The 18,864-nt window shown below is 45.3% G+C and overlaps 1 protein-coding gene across 2 annotated transcripts in view; it reads right to left on the bottom strand.

Annotated features, from left to right (window-relative positions):
- RNF213 (ring finger protein 213) overlaps positions 1-18,864 on the bottom strand; it is a 1,978,231-nt gene that overhangs the window by 1,332,994 nt on the left and 626,373 nt on the right. For both annotated transcript variants that reach the window (XM_069199724.1, XM_069199725.1), the window contains exon 12: positions 15,750-15,891. In XM_069199724.1, coding sequence (XP_069055825.1) covers positions 15,750-15,891 — 142 coding nt within the window. The remainder of the gene's footprint in view (positions 1-15,749; positions 15,892-18,864) is intronic.

Raw genomic sequence — 18,864 nt, 5'->3', positions numbered from 1 at the left:
CTGTGAGTGCAGGGAATCGCCAGGGGGTCGCAAATTGCGAGCCACCTCATTAATATTAATGAGGTGGGTCTTCGCGACCCCCTTGCGATTCGCAGATGGTGTCAGGGACACCATTCTGCATATGATTTTGCGACTCGCAATTTGCGAGGTGCAAAATCATATCTACCTACATCTGGCCCAAAATGTTTTGCCTTATGTAAAAGACCCTCCACCATTACAAATACTTTTACCTAGTTGACATACTGCTTCTATCAGGAGGTACACGATAATCCAGAAGGAAAAGTTCTCTTTACCAGGAAACACCAAAATTGGGATCATCTTTACGGCTAAAACAGACCCTCACTGGTTCCGCCCCAAGCACCTGGAACTTTTTACCCACTCACTTTTGACTAGCATTAGACATCTTAGCTTTCATAAAAGTTCTTTAAAAGCACCTATACATCATTTACTTAACCCCTTTGCTGCCAGGCCTTTTCCCCCTCCTGTGCCAGGCCTTTTTTTGGCTATTTGGGGCAGTTTGCGATTAGGCCCTCATAACTTTTTGTCCACATAAGCTAGCTAAGCCAAATTTGCGTCCTTTTTTTTCAACATTCTAGGGATTCTAGAGGTACCCAGACTTTGTGGGTTCCCCTGAAGGAGGCCAAGAAATTAGCCAAAATACAGTGAACATTTTGTTTTTTTCAAAAAATTGGAAAAAGTGGCTGCAGAAGAAGGCTTGTGGTTTTTTTCCCTGAAAATGGCATCAAAGGGTTTGCGGTGCTAGAATCACCAGCTTCCCAGCTTTCAGGAACAGGCAGACTTGAATCAGAAAACCCAATTTTTCAACACAAATTTGGCATTTTACTGGGACATACCCCATTTTTACCATTTTTTGTGCTTTCGGCCTCCTTCCAGTCAGTGACAGAAATGGGCGAGAAACCAATGCTGGATCCCAGAAACCTAAACATTTCTGAAAAGTAGACAACATTCTGAATTCAGCAAGGGGTCATTTGTGTAGATCCTACAAGGGTTTCCTACAGAAAATAACAACTAAAAAAGAAAAATATTGAAATTGAGGTGAAAAAAACATCAGTTTTTCTCTACATTTTCCTCTGTAACTTTTTCCTGCAATGTCAGATTCTCAAAAGCAATATACCGTTACGTCTGCTGAACTCTGGTTGCGGGGATATATAGGGCTTGTAAGTTCATCAAGAACCCTAGCTAACCAGAGCCAATAAATGAGCTGCACCCTGCCGTGCGTTTTCATTCTATACCGGGTATACAGCAATTCATTTGCTGAAATATAAAGAGTGAAAAATAGCTATCAAGAAAACCTTTGTATTTCCAAAATGGGCACAAGATAAGGTGTTGAGGAGCAGTGGTTATTTGCACACCTCTGAATTCCGGGGTGACCATACTAGCATGTGAATTACAGGGCATTTCTCAAATAGATGTCTTTTTTACACACTCTCTTATATTTGGAAGGAAAGAATGTAGAGAAAGAGAAGAGGCAATAACACTTGTTTTGCTAATCTATGTTCCCCCAAGTCTCCCAACAAAAATGATACCTCACTTGTGTGGGTAGGCCTAGCGCCCGTGACAGGAAACGCCCCAAACCTACCAAACCTGTGCATTTTTGAAAACTAGAGACCTAGGGGAATCCAAGATGGGGTGACTTGTGGGGCTCTGACCAGGTTCTGTTACCCAGAATCCTTTGCAAACCTCAAATTTTGGCTAAAAAAAAAACACATTTTCCTCACATTTTGGTGACAGAAAGTTCTGGAATCAGAGAGGAGCCACAAATTTCCTCCACCCAGTGTTCCCCTAAGTCTCTCGATAAAAATGGTACCTCACTTGTGTGGGTAGGCCTAGCGCCCACAAAAGGAAATGGCCCAAAACACAACGTGGACACATCACATTTTTTCACAGAAAACAGAGGTGTTTTTTGCAAAGTGCCTACCTGTGGATTTTGGCCTCTAGCTCAGACGGCCCTAGGGGGGGCAGAAATGGCCTAAAATAAATTTGCCGCCCAGGGGAGCGACCCTTGCCTAATGGGTCGCTCCCCATCTCTAAAAAAACAAAAAAAAAAAAAAAAAAAAAAAAAACACACAAAAAAAATTTGCCCTGGCGCCTAGAGGTTTCTGCCCCCCCTGGGGGCAAAAATGGCCTAAAATAAATTTGCCCCCCCCACCCCGCCCCCGGGAGCAACCCTTGCCTACGGGGTCGCTCCCCCTGCGTGACATTGGCGCCAAAAAAAAAATCCCCGGTGCCTAGTGGTTTCTGCCCCCTTGGGGGCAGATTGACCTAAAATCCGCCAATCTGCCCCCAAGGGGGGCAGAAATGGTCTAAATACAATTTGCCCCCCAGGGGAGCGACCCTTGCCTATTGGGTCGCTCCCCATCTCTAAAAAAACAAACAAACAAAAAAAAACACAAACAAAAAAATGTGCCCTGGTTTCTAATAACAATAGGCCGATCAGAAATGGCCTAAAATATATTTGCCCCCACAAATGCCCCCCCTCCCGGGAGCGACCCTTGCCCACGGGGTCGCTCCCCCTGCGTGACATTGGCGGCAAAAAAAAAAATCCCTGGTGCCTAGTGGTTTCTGCCCCCCTGGGGGCAGAAATGGCCTAAATACAATTTTCCCCTCCAGGGGACCGACGACCCTTGTCCAAGGGGTCGCTCCCCATCTGTAAAACAAAAAATCCCTGGTGTCTAGTGGACAGAAAAGGCCTTCCTAAAAAATACCCCCCATGTCCATTTGAACAAAAAAAGAAAAAAAAAAACCTGGTGTCTAGTGGGGTTTCAAAAGCCGTATTGCAAGCAATCCAGCTTTTGAAACGCTTGGAGAGACTTCAAAGGGAAGTGGGGGGGTGGGGGTGGGTGTGGGAGGGGAAGGGCTTCCCCTTCCATCCCTGACTTGAGGGGGTGGGGAGCCTGTGCCTTGGACGAGGTCACCTCGTCCAAGGCACATGGGAACTGGTGCCTTGGACGAGGTCACCTCATCCAAGGCACAGAACCAGTTAAATAAACATCCGACCTTAAATCCTATACAAACTTTTATGAACAGGTCAACCCTCACACTATTCAAGTCATGGTTACTGTGTTCTCCTGGAATTATGAGGTCAACAGCCCTCTTTAGAACATCTCCCTCCCAGTAACTCTTTCTCTCCTTTTCCTTTCTCCACTGCATCAGAAAAATTCTGATTATTTCAACTGTGCTAGGCTCCTTTTTGATTGTATAGTGCTATTCAGTGACCTGATTTTATACAAAACTAGTTAAAAAACAAAAAGAGAGAAGAGTATGGAATGTACCTTGGGACAGGGAGATCACCCTCCATAGGACTCAAGTGCTTACAGTGTGTGGAGTGGGGTTTAAATAAGTAAGCACTGCCCCAGAAAACCCAAGATAAACTCTACGGATATATGTGTGGGGGAGTGTTCTTTGGCAATCCGGCTCCCACTGTCATCCATGTAGTGTGGATTTTAATATTGACGGTGCCAGTACACAAGTGTCCTGTTGGGCGAAAGGAAAATTGCATCAGATAACAGTAGGAGCACTTCCCCATTTATCCAGACCTGTAGTATGAGGAACTACTATTGCCTGTCTCCGATATTTGCTATGTTCCAGTGATCTCGGTAAATACTGATTACAAGAGGCCTCCCTCTGTTTGCTAAAATGCCTGAAGTGGATAGCAAATGTACAAAACCAAAGAAAACCTAACACCAAAAAAGAAAGGAAAAACTAGAATGAAGACTTAGGCTGGTGGTCCTGTCAAGTCCCCATCTCATTGACTTGAAGCTGATACAGAACTTCATTCAGAGATGCTTAAAAGCATTATCCAAACCCCCTCCACGCCTTGAGAGCTCAGTATGAAAACATGACTGAGGCGCTGTCATCTTTCCTTTACCTACCATGTTGTTCCCCAGACAGAATCAGCTCTTAGTACCACAAAGGCTCAAAAATACCACCCTGAAATTAACCTACAGCCCGCTAACCGGAGAGCATGAGAGAACAAAAGAAAACTCAATAACTACTACCAAGCAGGGTCAACCAGCTGGAATATACACCATACCTACACAATTTTAGACATGTCTGATGTGCCACCTGAAAACCTCTGCAGCCTTTATATTGGTTGCCACCATGAAGACACATTTGAAAACAGCTGAACTCACAGAACTCCCATAACACCACAATTCAGGGAACTACACTAGCTTTCAATACATCAACGCGCACAATTCAAACTCCTCACTCAGACATTCAAGGCACTCCACAACTCATGCCCAACCTACCTGAACAGTTGCATCTCCTTCTACCAACCATGCAGATCTCTCCGCTCCTCAGGACACCTACTCATTATAATGTACTGAACCCCACTAGGCCCGGGGCTCGATCACCAGAGCGTAATGCACGGACACCCACACAATATTTGCTGTTCTGGGCATAGTCTCGATCCTATCACCACCCTTTATTTATACCCTCTTGCTGCATCCGGCCGACGGGGTGTGTGTGGTCACAACTGGTACACAGAAGCCAGGTGGCACTATACAGCCCTCCCACTGTTTGTTCTCAACAGGAATCTTAGCCCAAGCTGCTCTACTGAGTGCTCTGGTACTCCATACATAGCCCTGGAGGACGCAGTGAGGTTCAATGTTTTGCCTTTTGTTGTATGGTGGCATAGACATGCGTTGTGCCCTCGTGGTGTTTTTCTGAGCTCCGGGCTCACTCCCCTCATGGCAACCACTGCTGAAAGGTCCAAGGTGTGGATTCAGCAGCACACGGGTTGGCTCTTTACGGTGTGGGGTCAGGGTTCCCGGCCTGGTTGATGCCCAGTTTCCCTGGCTCCATTCCTCATCTGGGAAAGGCTTGTTGTGATTCAGCCACTTACAAGCAATTTGTGCACAGGGCCTTTTTCAACCAGGACACATTCCGGGTCATGGTCTCACTCTAGCGTGATGCTGTGACCACGGTCTCTTGCATCTGGGTGACTTACAACAGGTCTTTCTCAACAGCGGTCCTGAACTTGTGGCCAGGATGACAATCTTTAACAAACACCATGTCCTCAACCTGGAGGGTGGGTGTCCTGGCTCTTGATGTTGGCTGGCTTTTACGCGGCTGGCGGCGATGATGTCCCTGGTGCATCACCACAAAATCGAGCATTAAAATTATCTCTTTTTGCCACTATCTTACCTCTAAGAGGAACCCTTTGACTCTGTGCACACTATTTCTAACTTTGAAATAGTATACACAGAGCCAACTTCCTACTCACGGTGAGTGGTGTTTGTTTCAATTTGTGTACCAGAAATGGAATGAGTGGGAGTGGTGGAAAAGCGTCAGCAAATATCCCAGACCAATCATCCATAGAGCATTGTACTTGGACTGAGGGTGTGGGTATCTGGACGTGAAAGTTTGGTATTTGGAGTTTTCTACGGTGGCGAGGAGGTCTATTTCTGGTGTTCCCCAGAGGCAAAAGTATTGGTGAAGTACTTGTGGGTGAATTTCCCATTTGTGGACTTGTTGCTGCGTCCTGCTCGATAGGTCTGCAAACTGATTGTCCATTCCTGGGAGATATTTTGGCAGTAATTGAATGCAATTGTGAATCACCCACTTCCAAATTGTCTGAGCTAAAAGGGACAATTGAGATGAGTGTGTCCCCCCCTGTTTCTGCAGACAGCACATATCTGTCATGTTGTCTGTATGGACTAAACACCACTTTGTGAGAGATTTGTGTCAGGAATGCTTTGAGTGCTAGGAAGATTGTTAGCAACTCCAAATAGTTGATGTGATAATTCTGTTGAATGGGATCCCATTTCCCTTGTACAGTAAGGTTGTTGGGGTGGGCTCCCCAACCCATGTGTGATGCATCTGTTGTGAGAGTGATCAGAGGTACAGGGTACTGAAAGGGTCGCACTTTTGAAAGATTGGTGGGATTCCACCACTGCAGAGAGCGGTGAGTCTAGCGCTCCAACAGCACTAGATTTTGAAGATGACCCTGTGACTGAGACCACTGACAAGATAGACACTGCTGTAGTAGACGCATGTGTAGTCTTCATGGGGAACAATGGCAATCCACAAAGCCATTATCCCCAAAAGTTGCATCACTAGTTTTAATGTGTAAGTATGATTCTCTTGTAATTAAGCCAGGAGATTCTGAAAAGCCTGAATTCTTACTAGGTTTGGATATGCCAATGCTGAATGGGTATTCAGAATTGCTCCCAAATAAGGCTATATTTGTCAAGGTTGAGGATGGGATTTCAGATAGTTTATTGTAAATCCTAAATTGTGTAGAAGATTTACTGTGTCTTGAAAATGTTGCCGGCATTTTTGGATGATATTGTTTATTATGAGCCAGTTGTCCAAGTATGGGAAGACGTGGATCTGTTGCCTTCTAAGAAATGCAGCTAAAATAGCTAAGCAGTTTGTGAATACCCTTCAGTCTGTTGTAACCCGAATGGTAGTACTTTGAATTGATAATTCCCGCAATGACAAATCAAAAATATTTGTGGTGTACTGGACGCATAGGAATGTGAAAATAAGCATCTCTGAGATCTAATGCTGTCATGCAATCCCCTTGTTGTAATAGAAGAATAACATCTTGCAGAGTGCCCGTATAGAAATGCTATGAAAATATGTATAGGTTGAGAGGCCTGAGATCTAGATTTGGTCTAAAGAACCGTCTTTCTTTGGTATGAGGAAGTATAGTGCACATACTCCTAACCCCTGCTGGGATAGGGGAACTGGTTCTATAGCCCCTCTGAAAAGAAGGGACTGTACCTCCTCTGTTAGGAGAATGACATGGTCATGTGACAGTTTGTAAAAACCAGGAGGTATATTTGGTGGAGTGAAAACGAGTTCTAGACAATAACCATGTTGGATAATTGGTAGAACCCACTGGTCTGTGAGGATATTGGACCATTGGGGATGAAAGTTTGGCAGTCTTCCTCCCACATGAGATGTATGTGCTGTGGGGATTTGTAAAAAGTCACTGTTTTGTACTAGAGGGAGATCCTCTAGAGGCGGATGCTTTACCTCTCCGTCTATTATTTGTACCTCTATAAGATCCTCTAAAGGAACCTCTGTTGTAAAAATGTGTTCCTTGCTTTTGATGTGAGGTCGAAGGTTCTGTGGTTGCTGTTTTGAAACCACCCCTAAATTGTGGCCTACGAAAATTAGCCCTGTTGGGTGTAGGTAATAAAGGCCCCCATGGCTTTAGCTGTTTCAGAGTCCTTTTTTAGTTTTCCAAAAGTGGTATTTACCTTTGGGCCAAATAAATGCTCCTTGTTGAAAGACAACATTCCGATCCCAACACCAGATAGCGGACTTATGCAAAACATGTGTATCTACAGCCACACATGCCATCGAAAATACAGAAACAAGCAATCATCAAACAAATACACAAATGATAAAACGTTTTACTTAATCTGCAAACAGATATAAATAAAAAATACTAATTTTAATTTCAATTTTAATAGGAAGGTCGGAGCGTTTCTAAATTAAATTGAAGCTACACATCATCCATACTATATTCTGTCTGGTACACCTGCACTGCTCCAACAAATCAATATGAGGATACTAATTTAATTTTTAGCACCCAATTTCAAATTCCTAAATATTTACAGTACATTTTAAAATGTTCAATTGTACATTTTATATACACTTTATAACTTTTGGTTGGGAACCACTGCTTTATGCTATTTCATGATAAATGAAACCGGTACCTAGACTGCCCACATATTCCATCTGCAGCACAAACCTCCCCTGCAGTTTAGCTCGCCATTTCCAAGTCAGCCACTTTATCACTGTGCCTCTGTTGATGCATCTCAGCACATCACACATTTTTATGCCATTGGACAGATGGATTCATTTATATCTCTGCATAGAGAGCTGTTTTGTGATTAAGGTTGGCAGGCACGAATGAAAAATCTTCAGACACACCTTTCCATTGTCTCCTGATTTTTTAATATATTTGAACAGTAGACCATGTCTGACAATTAAACTCAACTTCATCTTGATGTATGGGGCCTTGCGCACTAATCAGTTTCTGCCCTTGGCACTATTTCTTATGTTTGGAGAACTTCGAAGTGTAAGCTGGGGACAGTGGCAGGTAGTCCTGACTGGTATTAGGTATATGTCAGCTGCTGTGCTATATATCTGGATGTAAAAACAGAAAACTCAGAGAGGAATCAAACTACAAGTCGAATGGCACACTACAGGTATCAGAGAAATTTTGTTTGCATGTTTAAGCTGTGCCCACTACTTATACCCATTTTGGAGATCCACAAGTTTTTTCATCCCACTTAAAGCCCTGACTCAGAGAACAAGCTTGTTCATCGATTAATATATTATCATTGGCGTTCTCCCAGTCTCCCGTGTCCAAGGGAAGTATTGTCTTTCATTTAATATAAGATGCTGAGAATGCTGACTGAGGTTACAAGACTGTACAGCTCCTAATATTTTTGTAGTTTTAAATAGTGCAAACCCGGCCTAAGGGCATTAGAGCACTTTACATAGGAGTCACACAACATTACACAAGGTCAGATTTACCTTTTTTTCTTTTTTAAGGCAGGCGGAGGTTAAGTGATTTGCTCAGAATTACAGGATTTTGAGCCGTTGCTGGGACTCGAACCTGGTCCCCCAGATCCAAAGTCGGTAGCCCTGGTCATTAAGCCACCGTTCTTACTTATAAAGTAAATACCTTGTTCAGATTAAAAAGCTATTTGAGTCAAAAAAGTTGGGGACTTCAGGTGCACAAGACGACAGGTCACCGAATGTGTGAAGAAATGTAATTGTACACTTCATGCCATCAAAGTTCACTGCTCGCTTTACAGGCTTGTTGCACAGAGAACTACAAACCCTTGTTCTAGTCTTGGCGATTCGTAGCACAACAGAAATGAACCATCAGAACTGGTGTGGGTTGTTGATTGAGGGGGATAAAACCCTAATCAAGCAACAGCTACAACCCTACTAAAAAAGAATCACAATACAGGCGGCTTTAGGGGAAAATTTGGCGCTTCCAATCGCACATCCCTTAGTAACAATAATTAGATTTATTTATTCAAATCTCTTGTGAGGCAGAGCTCTTAATGGGGAACACACTAACAACCCCCAAACATTTAACAATCGGCGATTGTTAAAAACATCAAATATGCATTAAGGCACACGCCATAACATAAATATGAAACATTAATTTCTCTTTCTGTGTGTCCATACACAAGTTCAATGTATATTTCTCGTTATATAACTGTCTTCTTTGTCCTGTAGCAGCCAAACTTCAACTCAAAATCGTAACAATGAAGAAATGTGCCACAAGTACGGCATCACAGAGTGTACTTGTCGGAAGTTGGCTCTGTATATACTATTTCAAAGTAAGAAATAGTGTGCACAGAAGGTCCAAGGGTTCCCCTTAGAGGTAAGATAGTGGCAAAAAGAGATAATTCTAATGCTCTGTTTTGTGGTAGTGTGGTCGAGCAGTAGGCTTATCAGAGGGTAGTGTTAAGCATTTGTTGTACACACACAGGCAATAAATGAGGAACACACACTCAAAGACTTACTCCAGGCCAATAGGTTTTTATATAGAAAAATATATTTTCTTAGTTTATTTTAAGAACCACAGGATCAAGATTTACAAACAATACTTTAAATGAAAGCTATTTCACTCAGGTACTCTAGGAACTTTGAATAATCACAATTGCATGTACAGTTTTGGCAAAAATGGCAATAAGCTATTTTAAAAGTGGACACTGTGCAAAAATCAACAGTTCCTGTGGGAAGTAAGTAAATGTTAAGGTCACAGGTAAGTAAAACACTTACAGGGTTCAAAGTTGGGTCCAAGGTAGCTCACCGTTGGGGGTTCAAGGCAACCCCAAAGTTACCACACCAGCAGCTCAGGGCCGGTCAGGTGCAGAGGCCAAAGTGGTGCCCAAAACACATAGGCTTCAATGGAAATAGGGGTGCCCAGGTTCCAGTCTGCCAGCAGGTAAGTACCCACGACTTCGGAGGACAGACCAGGGGGACTTTGTAGGGCACCGGGGGGGACACAAGCAGGCACAGAAAGTACACCCTCAGCGACACAGGGGAGGCCGGGTGCAGAGTGCAAACAGGCGTCGAGTTTTCAATAGGAATCAATGGGGAGACCCGGGGGGTCTCTTCAACGATGCAGGCAGGCACAGGGGGGGCTCCTCGGGGTAGCCACCACCTGGGCTAGGCAGAGGGTTGCCTGGGGGTCACTCCTGCACTGGAGTTCGGTTCCTTCAGGTCCTGGGGGCTGCGGGTGTAGTGTGGTTTCCAGGCGTCGGGTTTCTTGAAGCAGGCAGTCGCGGTCAGGGGGAGCCTCTGGATTTCCTCTGCAGGCGTCGCTGTGGGGGCTCAGGGGGGGGGTCAACTCTGGCTACTCACAGGCTCGCAGTCGCCGGGGAGTCCTCCCTGTAGTGGGAGTTTTCTGCAGGTCGAGCCGGGGGCGTCGGGTGCAGAGTGTAAAGTCTCACGCTTCCGGCGGGAAACGTGTGTTCTTTAAAAGTTGCTTCTCTGTTTCAAAAAGTTGCAGTTTCTTGAACAGAGCCGCTGTTCTCGGGAGCTTCTTGGTCCTTTAGATGCAGGGTAGTCCTCTGAGGCTTCAGAGGTCGCTGGACCCTGTTGGATGCGTCGCTGTTGCAGTTTTCTTCGAAGTAGGGAGACAGGCCAGTGGGGCTGGGGCCAAATCAGTTTTCGTCCCAGTCTTCACTGCAGGGCTTCAGGTCAGCAGTCCTTCTTCGTCTTCAGGTTGCAGGAATCTATCTTCCTCGGTTCTGGGAGCCCCTAAATACTGAATTTAGGGGAGTGTTTAGGTCTGGGAGGGCAATGGCCAATGGCTACTGGCCTTGAGGGTGGCTACACCCTCTTTGTGCCTCCTCCCTGTGGGGAGGGGGCACATCCCTAATCCTATTGGGGGAATCCTTTATCTGCAAATGGAGGATTTCTAAAAGTAAGGGTCAGCTCAGGACACCTTAGGGGCTGTCCTGACTGGGGAGGGACTCCTCCTTGTTTTCCTCATTATCTACTCCAGCCTTTCCGCCAAAAGTGGGGGCAGTGGCCGGAGGGGCGGGCATCTCCATTAGCTGGGATGCCATGTGGCGCTGTAACAAAGGGGGTGAGCCTTTGAGGCTCACCGCCAGGTGTTACAGTTCCTGCAGGGGGAGGTGAGAAGCACCTCCACCCAGTACAGGCTTTGTTCCTGGCCACAGAGTGACAAAGGAACTCTCTCCATGTGGCCAGCAATATGTCTGGTGTGTGGCAGGCTGGCAAAACTAGTCAGCCCACACTGGAAGTCGGGTATGTTTCAGAGGGCATCTATAAAGATGCCCTCTGGGGTGTATTTGACAATAAAATGTACATTGGCATCAGTGTGCATTTATTGTGCTGAGAAGTTTGATACCAAACTTCCCAGTTTTCAGTGTAGCCATTATGGTTTTGTGGAGTTCGTGTTTGACAGACTCCCAAACCATATACTCTTATCGCTACCCTGCACTTACAATGTCTAAGGTTTTGCTTAGACACTGTAGGGGCATAGTGCTCATGCGCCTATGCCCTCACCTATGGTATAGTGCACCCTGCCTTAGGGCTGTAGGGCCTGCTAGAGGGGAGACTTATCTATGCCATAGGCACGGTGAGGTTGGCATGGCACTCTGAGGGGAGTGCCATGTCGACTTAGTCATTTTCTCCCCACCAGCACACACAAGCTGGCAAGCAGTGTGTATGTGTTGAGTGAGGGGTCCCCAGGGTTGCATAAGACATGCTGCAGCCCTTAGAGACCTTCCCTGGCACCAGGGCCCTTGGTACCAGGGGTACCAGTTACAAGGAACTTACCTGGGTTCCAGGGTTATGCCAATTGTGGAGACAAAAGTACAGTTTAGGGAAAGAACACTGGTGCTGGGGCCTGGTTAGCAGATCCCAGCACACTTTCAAGTCATAACTTGGCATCAGCAAAGGCAAAACGTCAGGGTGTAACCATGCCAAGGATGCATTTCCTTACAGTACTTGTGGCACTTTTCTTCATGGTTACGAATTTAGTGACAGATCCCTGAAACAAGGGGCAAGGAATCTATCAGACAAATAGAAACTGAAATTGTGGAGCATAGCAGAAGTTAAATCTGGGTATTAAAGGAATAATTCGGAGATATGAGGAACTAAGGAGTGAGAGATACTTTGCATTTGTGCTCTCTGGAACTTCTCAATAAACAGCCCTGATGAAGTCAATGGGATACATCCTAACAGGCGAAACACATGTTGGCTAGAGTCTGAGTTGAAGTTTGGCTGCTACAGATCAAAGAAGACGGTTATATAAAGAGAAATAAACATTGAACTTGTATATGGACCGCACACAAAGAGAAATTAATGTTTCATATTTATATTATGGAGTGTGCCTCAACGCAACCTGTGCCGAACCCTCTGGTAGCTTGGCATAAAAGCAGTTAAGCCTAACTTAGAGCCAACGTGTACAGTACTTATGCAGCACACATACGGTAACAAAGTGAAAACACTACACAAGAAAAGTCCCACACCACTTTTGAAAAATAGAGTACATTTACTATTTGACACCAAAACACCAATAACCGAATAAGTAGAATTGAAGATCTGCAAATTCTAAGTTTTAAGGTAAGTATGCCGCCTAAAAGCACAAAGCACCAGGTTATCTGGTCCTGCCAGACCGGGACAAACTTACAAGTTCAGGCCGACTGAGATGGAGTGCGGGCCAGATACAAGGACCAGGTTAGTCCACTGAGAATTGTACCTTACGTCTTTGATGCGGGGCACTGCACTGCGTCGGTGACAATGAGGAGTTGGGAGGGCTGCGATTTGAGGTCATGCATCCAGATGTGTTGAGCAGCGTCAGTTCTGAGGAAACCCACAATTGGGCCAGAAGGACTACACTCTGATGCTAGCCAAGGGTCCTGGACATGGATGCCATTCTTTGGGATCAGGACTCACTCAAGCAGAGGCCAGTAGCAGGGCACAGGCATGTCCCATTAAGTCTGGGCAGCTGGGTAGATGCAGGACAGTTCTCTGGAGCATGTTATGTACCTGTACCCAGAACAGGAGGCTAGTCAGATAGTCCTTGAGGTCACTCTGGTGGTTCTGGGTTCAAGGTGCAGGACCAGTCTTCCTTCCTCAGGCAGCAGGGCAGTCCTTCTTGCAGTAGGGAAGTCCTTCCAGCAGCAGGACTGAGTCTTCCACAGGTCCAGAATTGATCTGAAGAGTGAATCTGAGGGTCCTACTTTTATACCTGGTGCTAGCTTTAAAATAAGAAAAGCGTCTGAAGTTTCCCCCCATAGAGGTGTTTGGGACCAGGGCAAAGAGGCAAGAAATTCCAGTCTCTGTGCAGCCACAAAAGTCTAAAGTGAAATTCTTTATATGTGAGCTGAGGTAGTGTCTTTGAAGTGCAAGTGTGACAGGGGACAGCTCTGCCCCCCTCATCAAGTCAGGATGGCTCATCCTGCCAACACCCAGTCCCTCTACTGTGATACTGTCTAGGAGGAATATTCAAAGGCCAAATGCCACTCACATCTAGTCAAGTGACCCAGGAAAGAGGTTGCAGGCACCAAATGGTTAGGACAGGAAAATGCCAACTTTCTAAACGTGTAGTTTTCAGAATTGTGACTTTATCATCAAACAGGGTTCTAAATTACAATTCCTCAGACATCAAAAATTATATTCCTACCCGCTCCCACAAAAAAGTCATCAGTTATTAAATGTAATGAGGTAAGCCAATGCTATACGATTGGAGAGGTAGGGTTTGCAGTGGTGAAAAAAGAATTCAAGAGTTTTTGACTACCGGGACATGTGAAACTTAAAAGCACATGTCCACCATTTTAAATACAACACACCCTGCCCTATGGGCTTTTAAGGTTCTACTCTAGGGGTGACAAATGTATTAAAAAGCAAGGTTTAGGCTAGGTAAAATGTTTATTTTGGCAGGTCAAAATGGCAGTTTAAAACGGCACAAAGGCTGCAATGGCAGGCCTGAGACATGTTTTAAAGGGCTACTTAAGTGAGTGGCACAATTCATGCTGCAGGCCCACTAGTAGCATTTCTTTACGGGCCATGGGTATCTGTAATACCATGTGTATGTGAGGAGGCTGTCAAAATGATGCAGCAGCGCAGAGTCCTAAGTAAAGGTCTTGACCAGATAAAACGACCAGGCCTGTAAGCATGTGTTAGGAGTGTGGGTCCTGCAGGATGCATAACAAATAAGTAACTGCTTTTCTTCACCACCTTCACGCACAGTGCCATGACTGGTGCTGTGCATGAGGGGAAAAGGTGGAAAGCATCATCATCACATCACCAATCAATGTGTGGATTTAAAATATAACCACAGAGTGACTGATCAAGGGCCTGATTACGACCTTGGCGGAGGGGATTACTCCAACCCAAAGGTGACGGATATCCCACCCGCTGTTTTACAGGTTCCATTATATCCTATAGAACGTGTAAAACGGCGGACGGGATATCCGTCACATTTGGGACGGAGTAATCCCCTCCACCAAGGTCGTAATTAGGCCCCAAGTCTTTTAATTAGGCCTCCCAAACATTGCCTTGGAAGAGCAGTCCCGCAGGGACCCCTAACCTTCCCAGCACCAATCCAGGCTTACTCTCATTTGTTTCCTACATAAAACTGAATGACAGAAAAACATGGATTGGTTGGGGCAAGTGAACCCAGCGCTCCCAAGGAGACCTGGGTCCTGTCCTGTATTCCACCGGCTCCCTAACAGAGTGCAGGTTTAGGGCCTGAAGGGCGTATGTTGGCTTAGCCACAGTCCGAGAGCTGTCCAAACTGAACTGGGCACTAGACTTTATGTGACCCTATCACTGCCAAACACTAGCATAGGCCGCACCCTGCCTTGATACCACTTCAAAATCCACACTGACTTAGAAATGAGCTGCCAATGCCAGGGCCCAGTCCTTGGATACTGTCATACTGGAGACTTTCAGTTATGCATTGGTGCCACATGGGGGAGGGGGAAAATGCAAACGGCCCTGCCAGCAACATGAGATAACCTGGCACAAGACCTAGTATCGCTTTTCAAAATATCTATTCAGGTTTTAGGTAGGTTCAGATATCCGAATTACAAGTATTCCAGAGCAATTCTACAAAGCTGATGGGAGGCTGAAGTAGTAAATCGAGCCTGGGCTGGATAGTCGATGGGTTTAACACAATAGCCTGTGTGAGGCCTTTCTGGCATTTAACATCTGCTCAAATAAAAGTAATCAGCTCAGACCAAATGTTGCAGAATAGAAACGGAGTGATCCAAAAACCAATATTCAGAAATCTCAACATTATCTAGGTGCATTTCATATAGATCAAACCTATAAGGTACAGACTACCTAGCATCAATTAAGCAATATTTCAACTAAGGAAGAGGGAGTTCACTTCTATCAAATGGTGTTGTCATTGATGGGAGGCCAATGCTCCTTTGCCTTTTAAAAAGCCTTGTGTGCAGATTTTCTATGATGGCACATTCCACTCTAGGGCAGTTGCTGTCTCTCACTTAATTTAAAACACTTTGTTTTCTTGGTTGTGCTTCAGAATGTCTTACAACTGGTAAAGTTACCACAACTGTTATCAAGTGTTTTGGAGTACACCCTTTCAAATATGCATTCTCTGGTTATGTTACATTACATTACTAACACATCCCATAATCCACTGGAGAGCAGTGCTAAAAAGCACACAATTATTAGGCAGAAAATTTCAACAACAAAATGTACTGCAGCTGTATGGCTTTATGTTAAGCACTCACCTCGGAAGATGCACTCCTGGCAAATTTAAAAAAGATACTCGCAGACAGAGGAGGAATTTCAGAAAAATACTTTTCTTTTGTGTGCTGGCACAATTCACTGTGAATTTTCAAGCTGATCCTTGCCGCTTCCTGCTGCCGTGCACTGAAAACCAATGTAAAAATAAAGCTTCAGGACCTGAAGTATAAAGAGACCTACTTTTCTGATCAATGAAAATAATCCTTAAGTTCTAATGGTTTTGACCACTGTAGCAGTAGTGAGCACATCCAATACAACCGCAATAATTACCACACCTTGCAGAATTATCTGTAGTGACCACCTGCATGTATGTCACATTGTAAAGTGATAAAATACTGTAATGGCAAAATATTGCAGAATCCTAACTAAAACAATATCCTGTAAGTACATAAAAGTACGTATATATAGGTAAGTATATATTTACTATTATTAACTACTCATGTATATACCTTGCAGATATATACAGTTTTAAGATAAACAGAAGTGGTCCCTCCTCGCCCACCCCGTCCTGGTGCACCACCGTGAGTGGTCATCGCAAGACTGCCATCTATAAAGCTAGGGACTCCATCCTGGCTCAGGCTCAAAAGCAGGGAGACATTACACTGGGCATTAGTAAAATTATGGTGTTCGCTAAATATTATAAGGAAGTTCAGAATCAGTGGCACACGTTTCTAGCAGTAAAGCATAAGCTCCACCAAATGGGAGTTTCCTAGGCCATACTTTGTCTGGGTCGTCTTAGGGTTGAGCACAGGGCACAATTCTCTTTTTTAATACGCCCCAAAAAGCATGGATGTGGATGACAGCACAGCCCAATCGGGACCCCGGGGAACCCAGGACTCTCAGGACTATGAATTTAAACAACTGTTAGAAATGGGGTCTTTGGTTGGCAGTCAGGCTACCCCCTGTCCAAGCAAGGACCCTCACTCTAGTCAGGGAAGTCACACACAATCCAAATTATCCTGTGCCCACCCTCTGGTAGCTTGGCACTGAGCAGTCAGGCTTAACTTATAAGGCAATGTGTAAAGTATTTGTGCAATAAATCATACAATAACACAATATAGCACCACAAAAATACACCACACAGTGTTTAGAAAAATATATAATATTTATCTGGGTATCTGTATGTCAAAACGATAAAAGATGCAATAAGAAATTGTAAAGATATCACTGAAAAGTGATATGAAGTGTCTTAAGTCTTTAAAAAGCAAACAAAGTCTCTTTCAAGCACAAAGTACCTGGTTTGGAGTCGAAAATCTCTGCAAAGGGCCGCAGAGGAGGAGATGTGTGGAAAAACGGTGTGTGCGTCAGGTTCGCCCATTCACACATGGACTTGCATCGTTATTTTTCACACAGGGAAGACGTGCGTCGTTTTCCGGCGTGCGGACAGTCTCCTTCTGTGGTTCGCGGGATTAACAGATGTCCCGGGGTCTGTGCGTGGAATCCTGGGCTTATTACCCGGCTGCGCGTCGTTCCGGTGGGCTGTGCGTGGAATTTTCTCCCTCACGGCAGACGTCGCATCGATTTCCTCTCTGGAAGTCGGGCGGCGTTGTCCAGGCAGGCCGTGCGTCGAAGTTCTGGTCGCACCGCAGGCATTGCATCGATATTTTCCTTGCTGGGTCGAGCGGCGTCTTTCCGGATCGGCGTGCGGTGAAATTTTCACCGCGGAGCAAGCTGTGCGTCAAAGTTTTCGGCACACAAGGCGTCTAGTTGAAAGAAAGAAGTCTTTTTGGTCCTGAGACTTCAGGAAACAAGAGGCAAGCTCTATCCAAGCCCTTGGAGAGCACTTCTGCAGCAAGACAAGAGTTCAGCAAGGCAGCAGGCCAACAGCAAGGCAGCAGTCCTTTGTAGAAAGCAGTCAGGTGATTCCTTTGAGCAGCCAGGCAGTTCTTGGCAGGATGCAGGTTCTGGTTCAGGTTTATTCTCCAGCAAGTGTCTGAGGTGGGAGGGCAGAGGCCCTGTTTTATACCCAAATGTGCCTTTGAAGTGGGGGACACTTCAAAGAGTGGCTTAGAAGTGCACCAGGTCCCCTTTCAGTTCAATCATGTCTGCCAGAGTCCCAGTAGGGGGTGTGGCAGTCCTTTGTGTCAGAGCAGGCCCTCCACCCTCCCAGCCCAGGAAGACCCATTCAAAATGCAGATGTATGCAAGTGAGGCTGAGTACGCTGTGTTTGGGGTGTGTCTGAGTGAATGCACAAGGAGCTGTCAACTAAACCTAGCCAGACGTGGATTGTAAGGCACAGAAAGATTTAAGTGCAGAGAAATGTTCACTTTCTAAAAAAGGCATTTCTAAAATAGTAATATTAAATCCAACTTAACCAGTCAGCAGGAATTTGTATTACCATTCTGGCCATACTAAATATGACCTTCCTACTCCCTTCAGATCAGCAGCTACCACTTCAACAATGTGTGAGGGCAGCCCCAATGTTAGCCTATGGAGCAGGCCTCACAGTAGTGTAAAAACGAATTTAGGAGTTTTACACTACCAGGACATATAAACTACATAGGTACATGTCCTGCCTTTTACCCACACCGCACCCTGCTCTAGGGATTACCTAGGGCACACATTAGAGGTGACTTATGTGTAGAAAAAGGGGTGTTTTAGGCTTGGCAAGTAGTTTTAAATGCCAAGTCGAATTGGCAGTGAGACTGCACACACAGGCCTTGCAATGGTAGGCCTGAGGCAAGGTAAAGGGGCTACTGGAGTGGGTGGCACAATCAGTGCTGCAGGCCCACTAGTAGCATTTAATCTACACGCTCTAGGCACATACAGTGCACATTACTAGGGACTTATAAGTCAATTAAATAGTCCAATTGGGTATGATCCAAAGTTATCATGTTTAAAGGGAGAGAGCATATGCACTTTAGCAGTGGTAAAGTGCGCAGAGTCTAAAAGCCAGCAAAAACAGTCCAAAAAGTGGAGGGAGGCAGGCAAAAAGTTAGGGGTGACCACGCTAAGGCATGTTAGGTCTAACAACAACCAAAAAGAAAGAAGAGGATGTTCCCTGGGGGTTCCATTTGGCTAAGGAGGCCCGGCGGCAGACCCTCAAGGACATCACAGCATTCCTGGTGGGGCCACCGTCCATTCGGTCCTATTACAAGA

The sequence above is a fragment of the Pleurodeles waltl genome, chromosome 7 (genome assembly GCF_031143425.1).
Source record: "Pleurodeles waltl isolate 20211129_DDA chromosome 7, aPleWal1.hap1.20221129, whole genome shotgun sequence".
Lineage (NCBI taxonomy): Eukaryota > Metazoa > Chordata > Amphibia > Caudata > Salamandridae > Pleurodeles > Pleurodeles waltl.
This window is presented reverse-complemented; position numbering and strand designations above follow the sequence as displayed.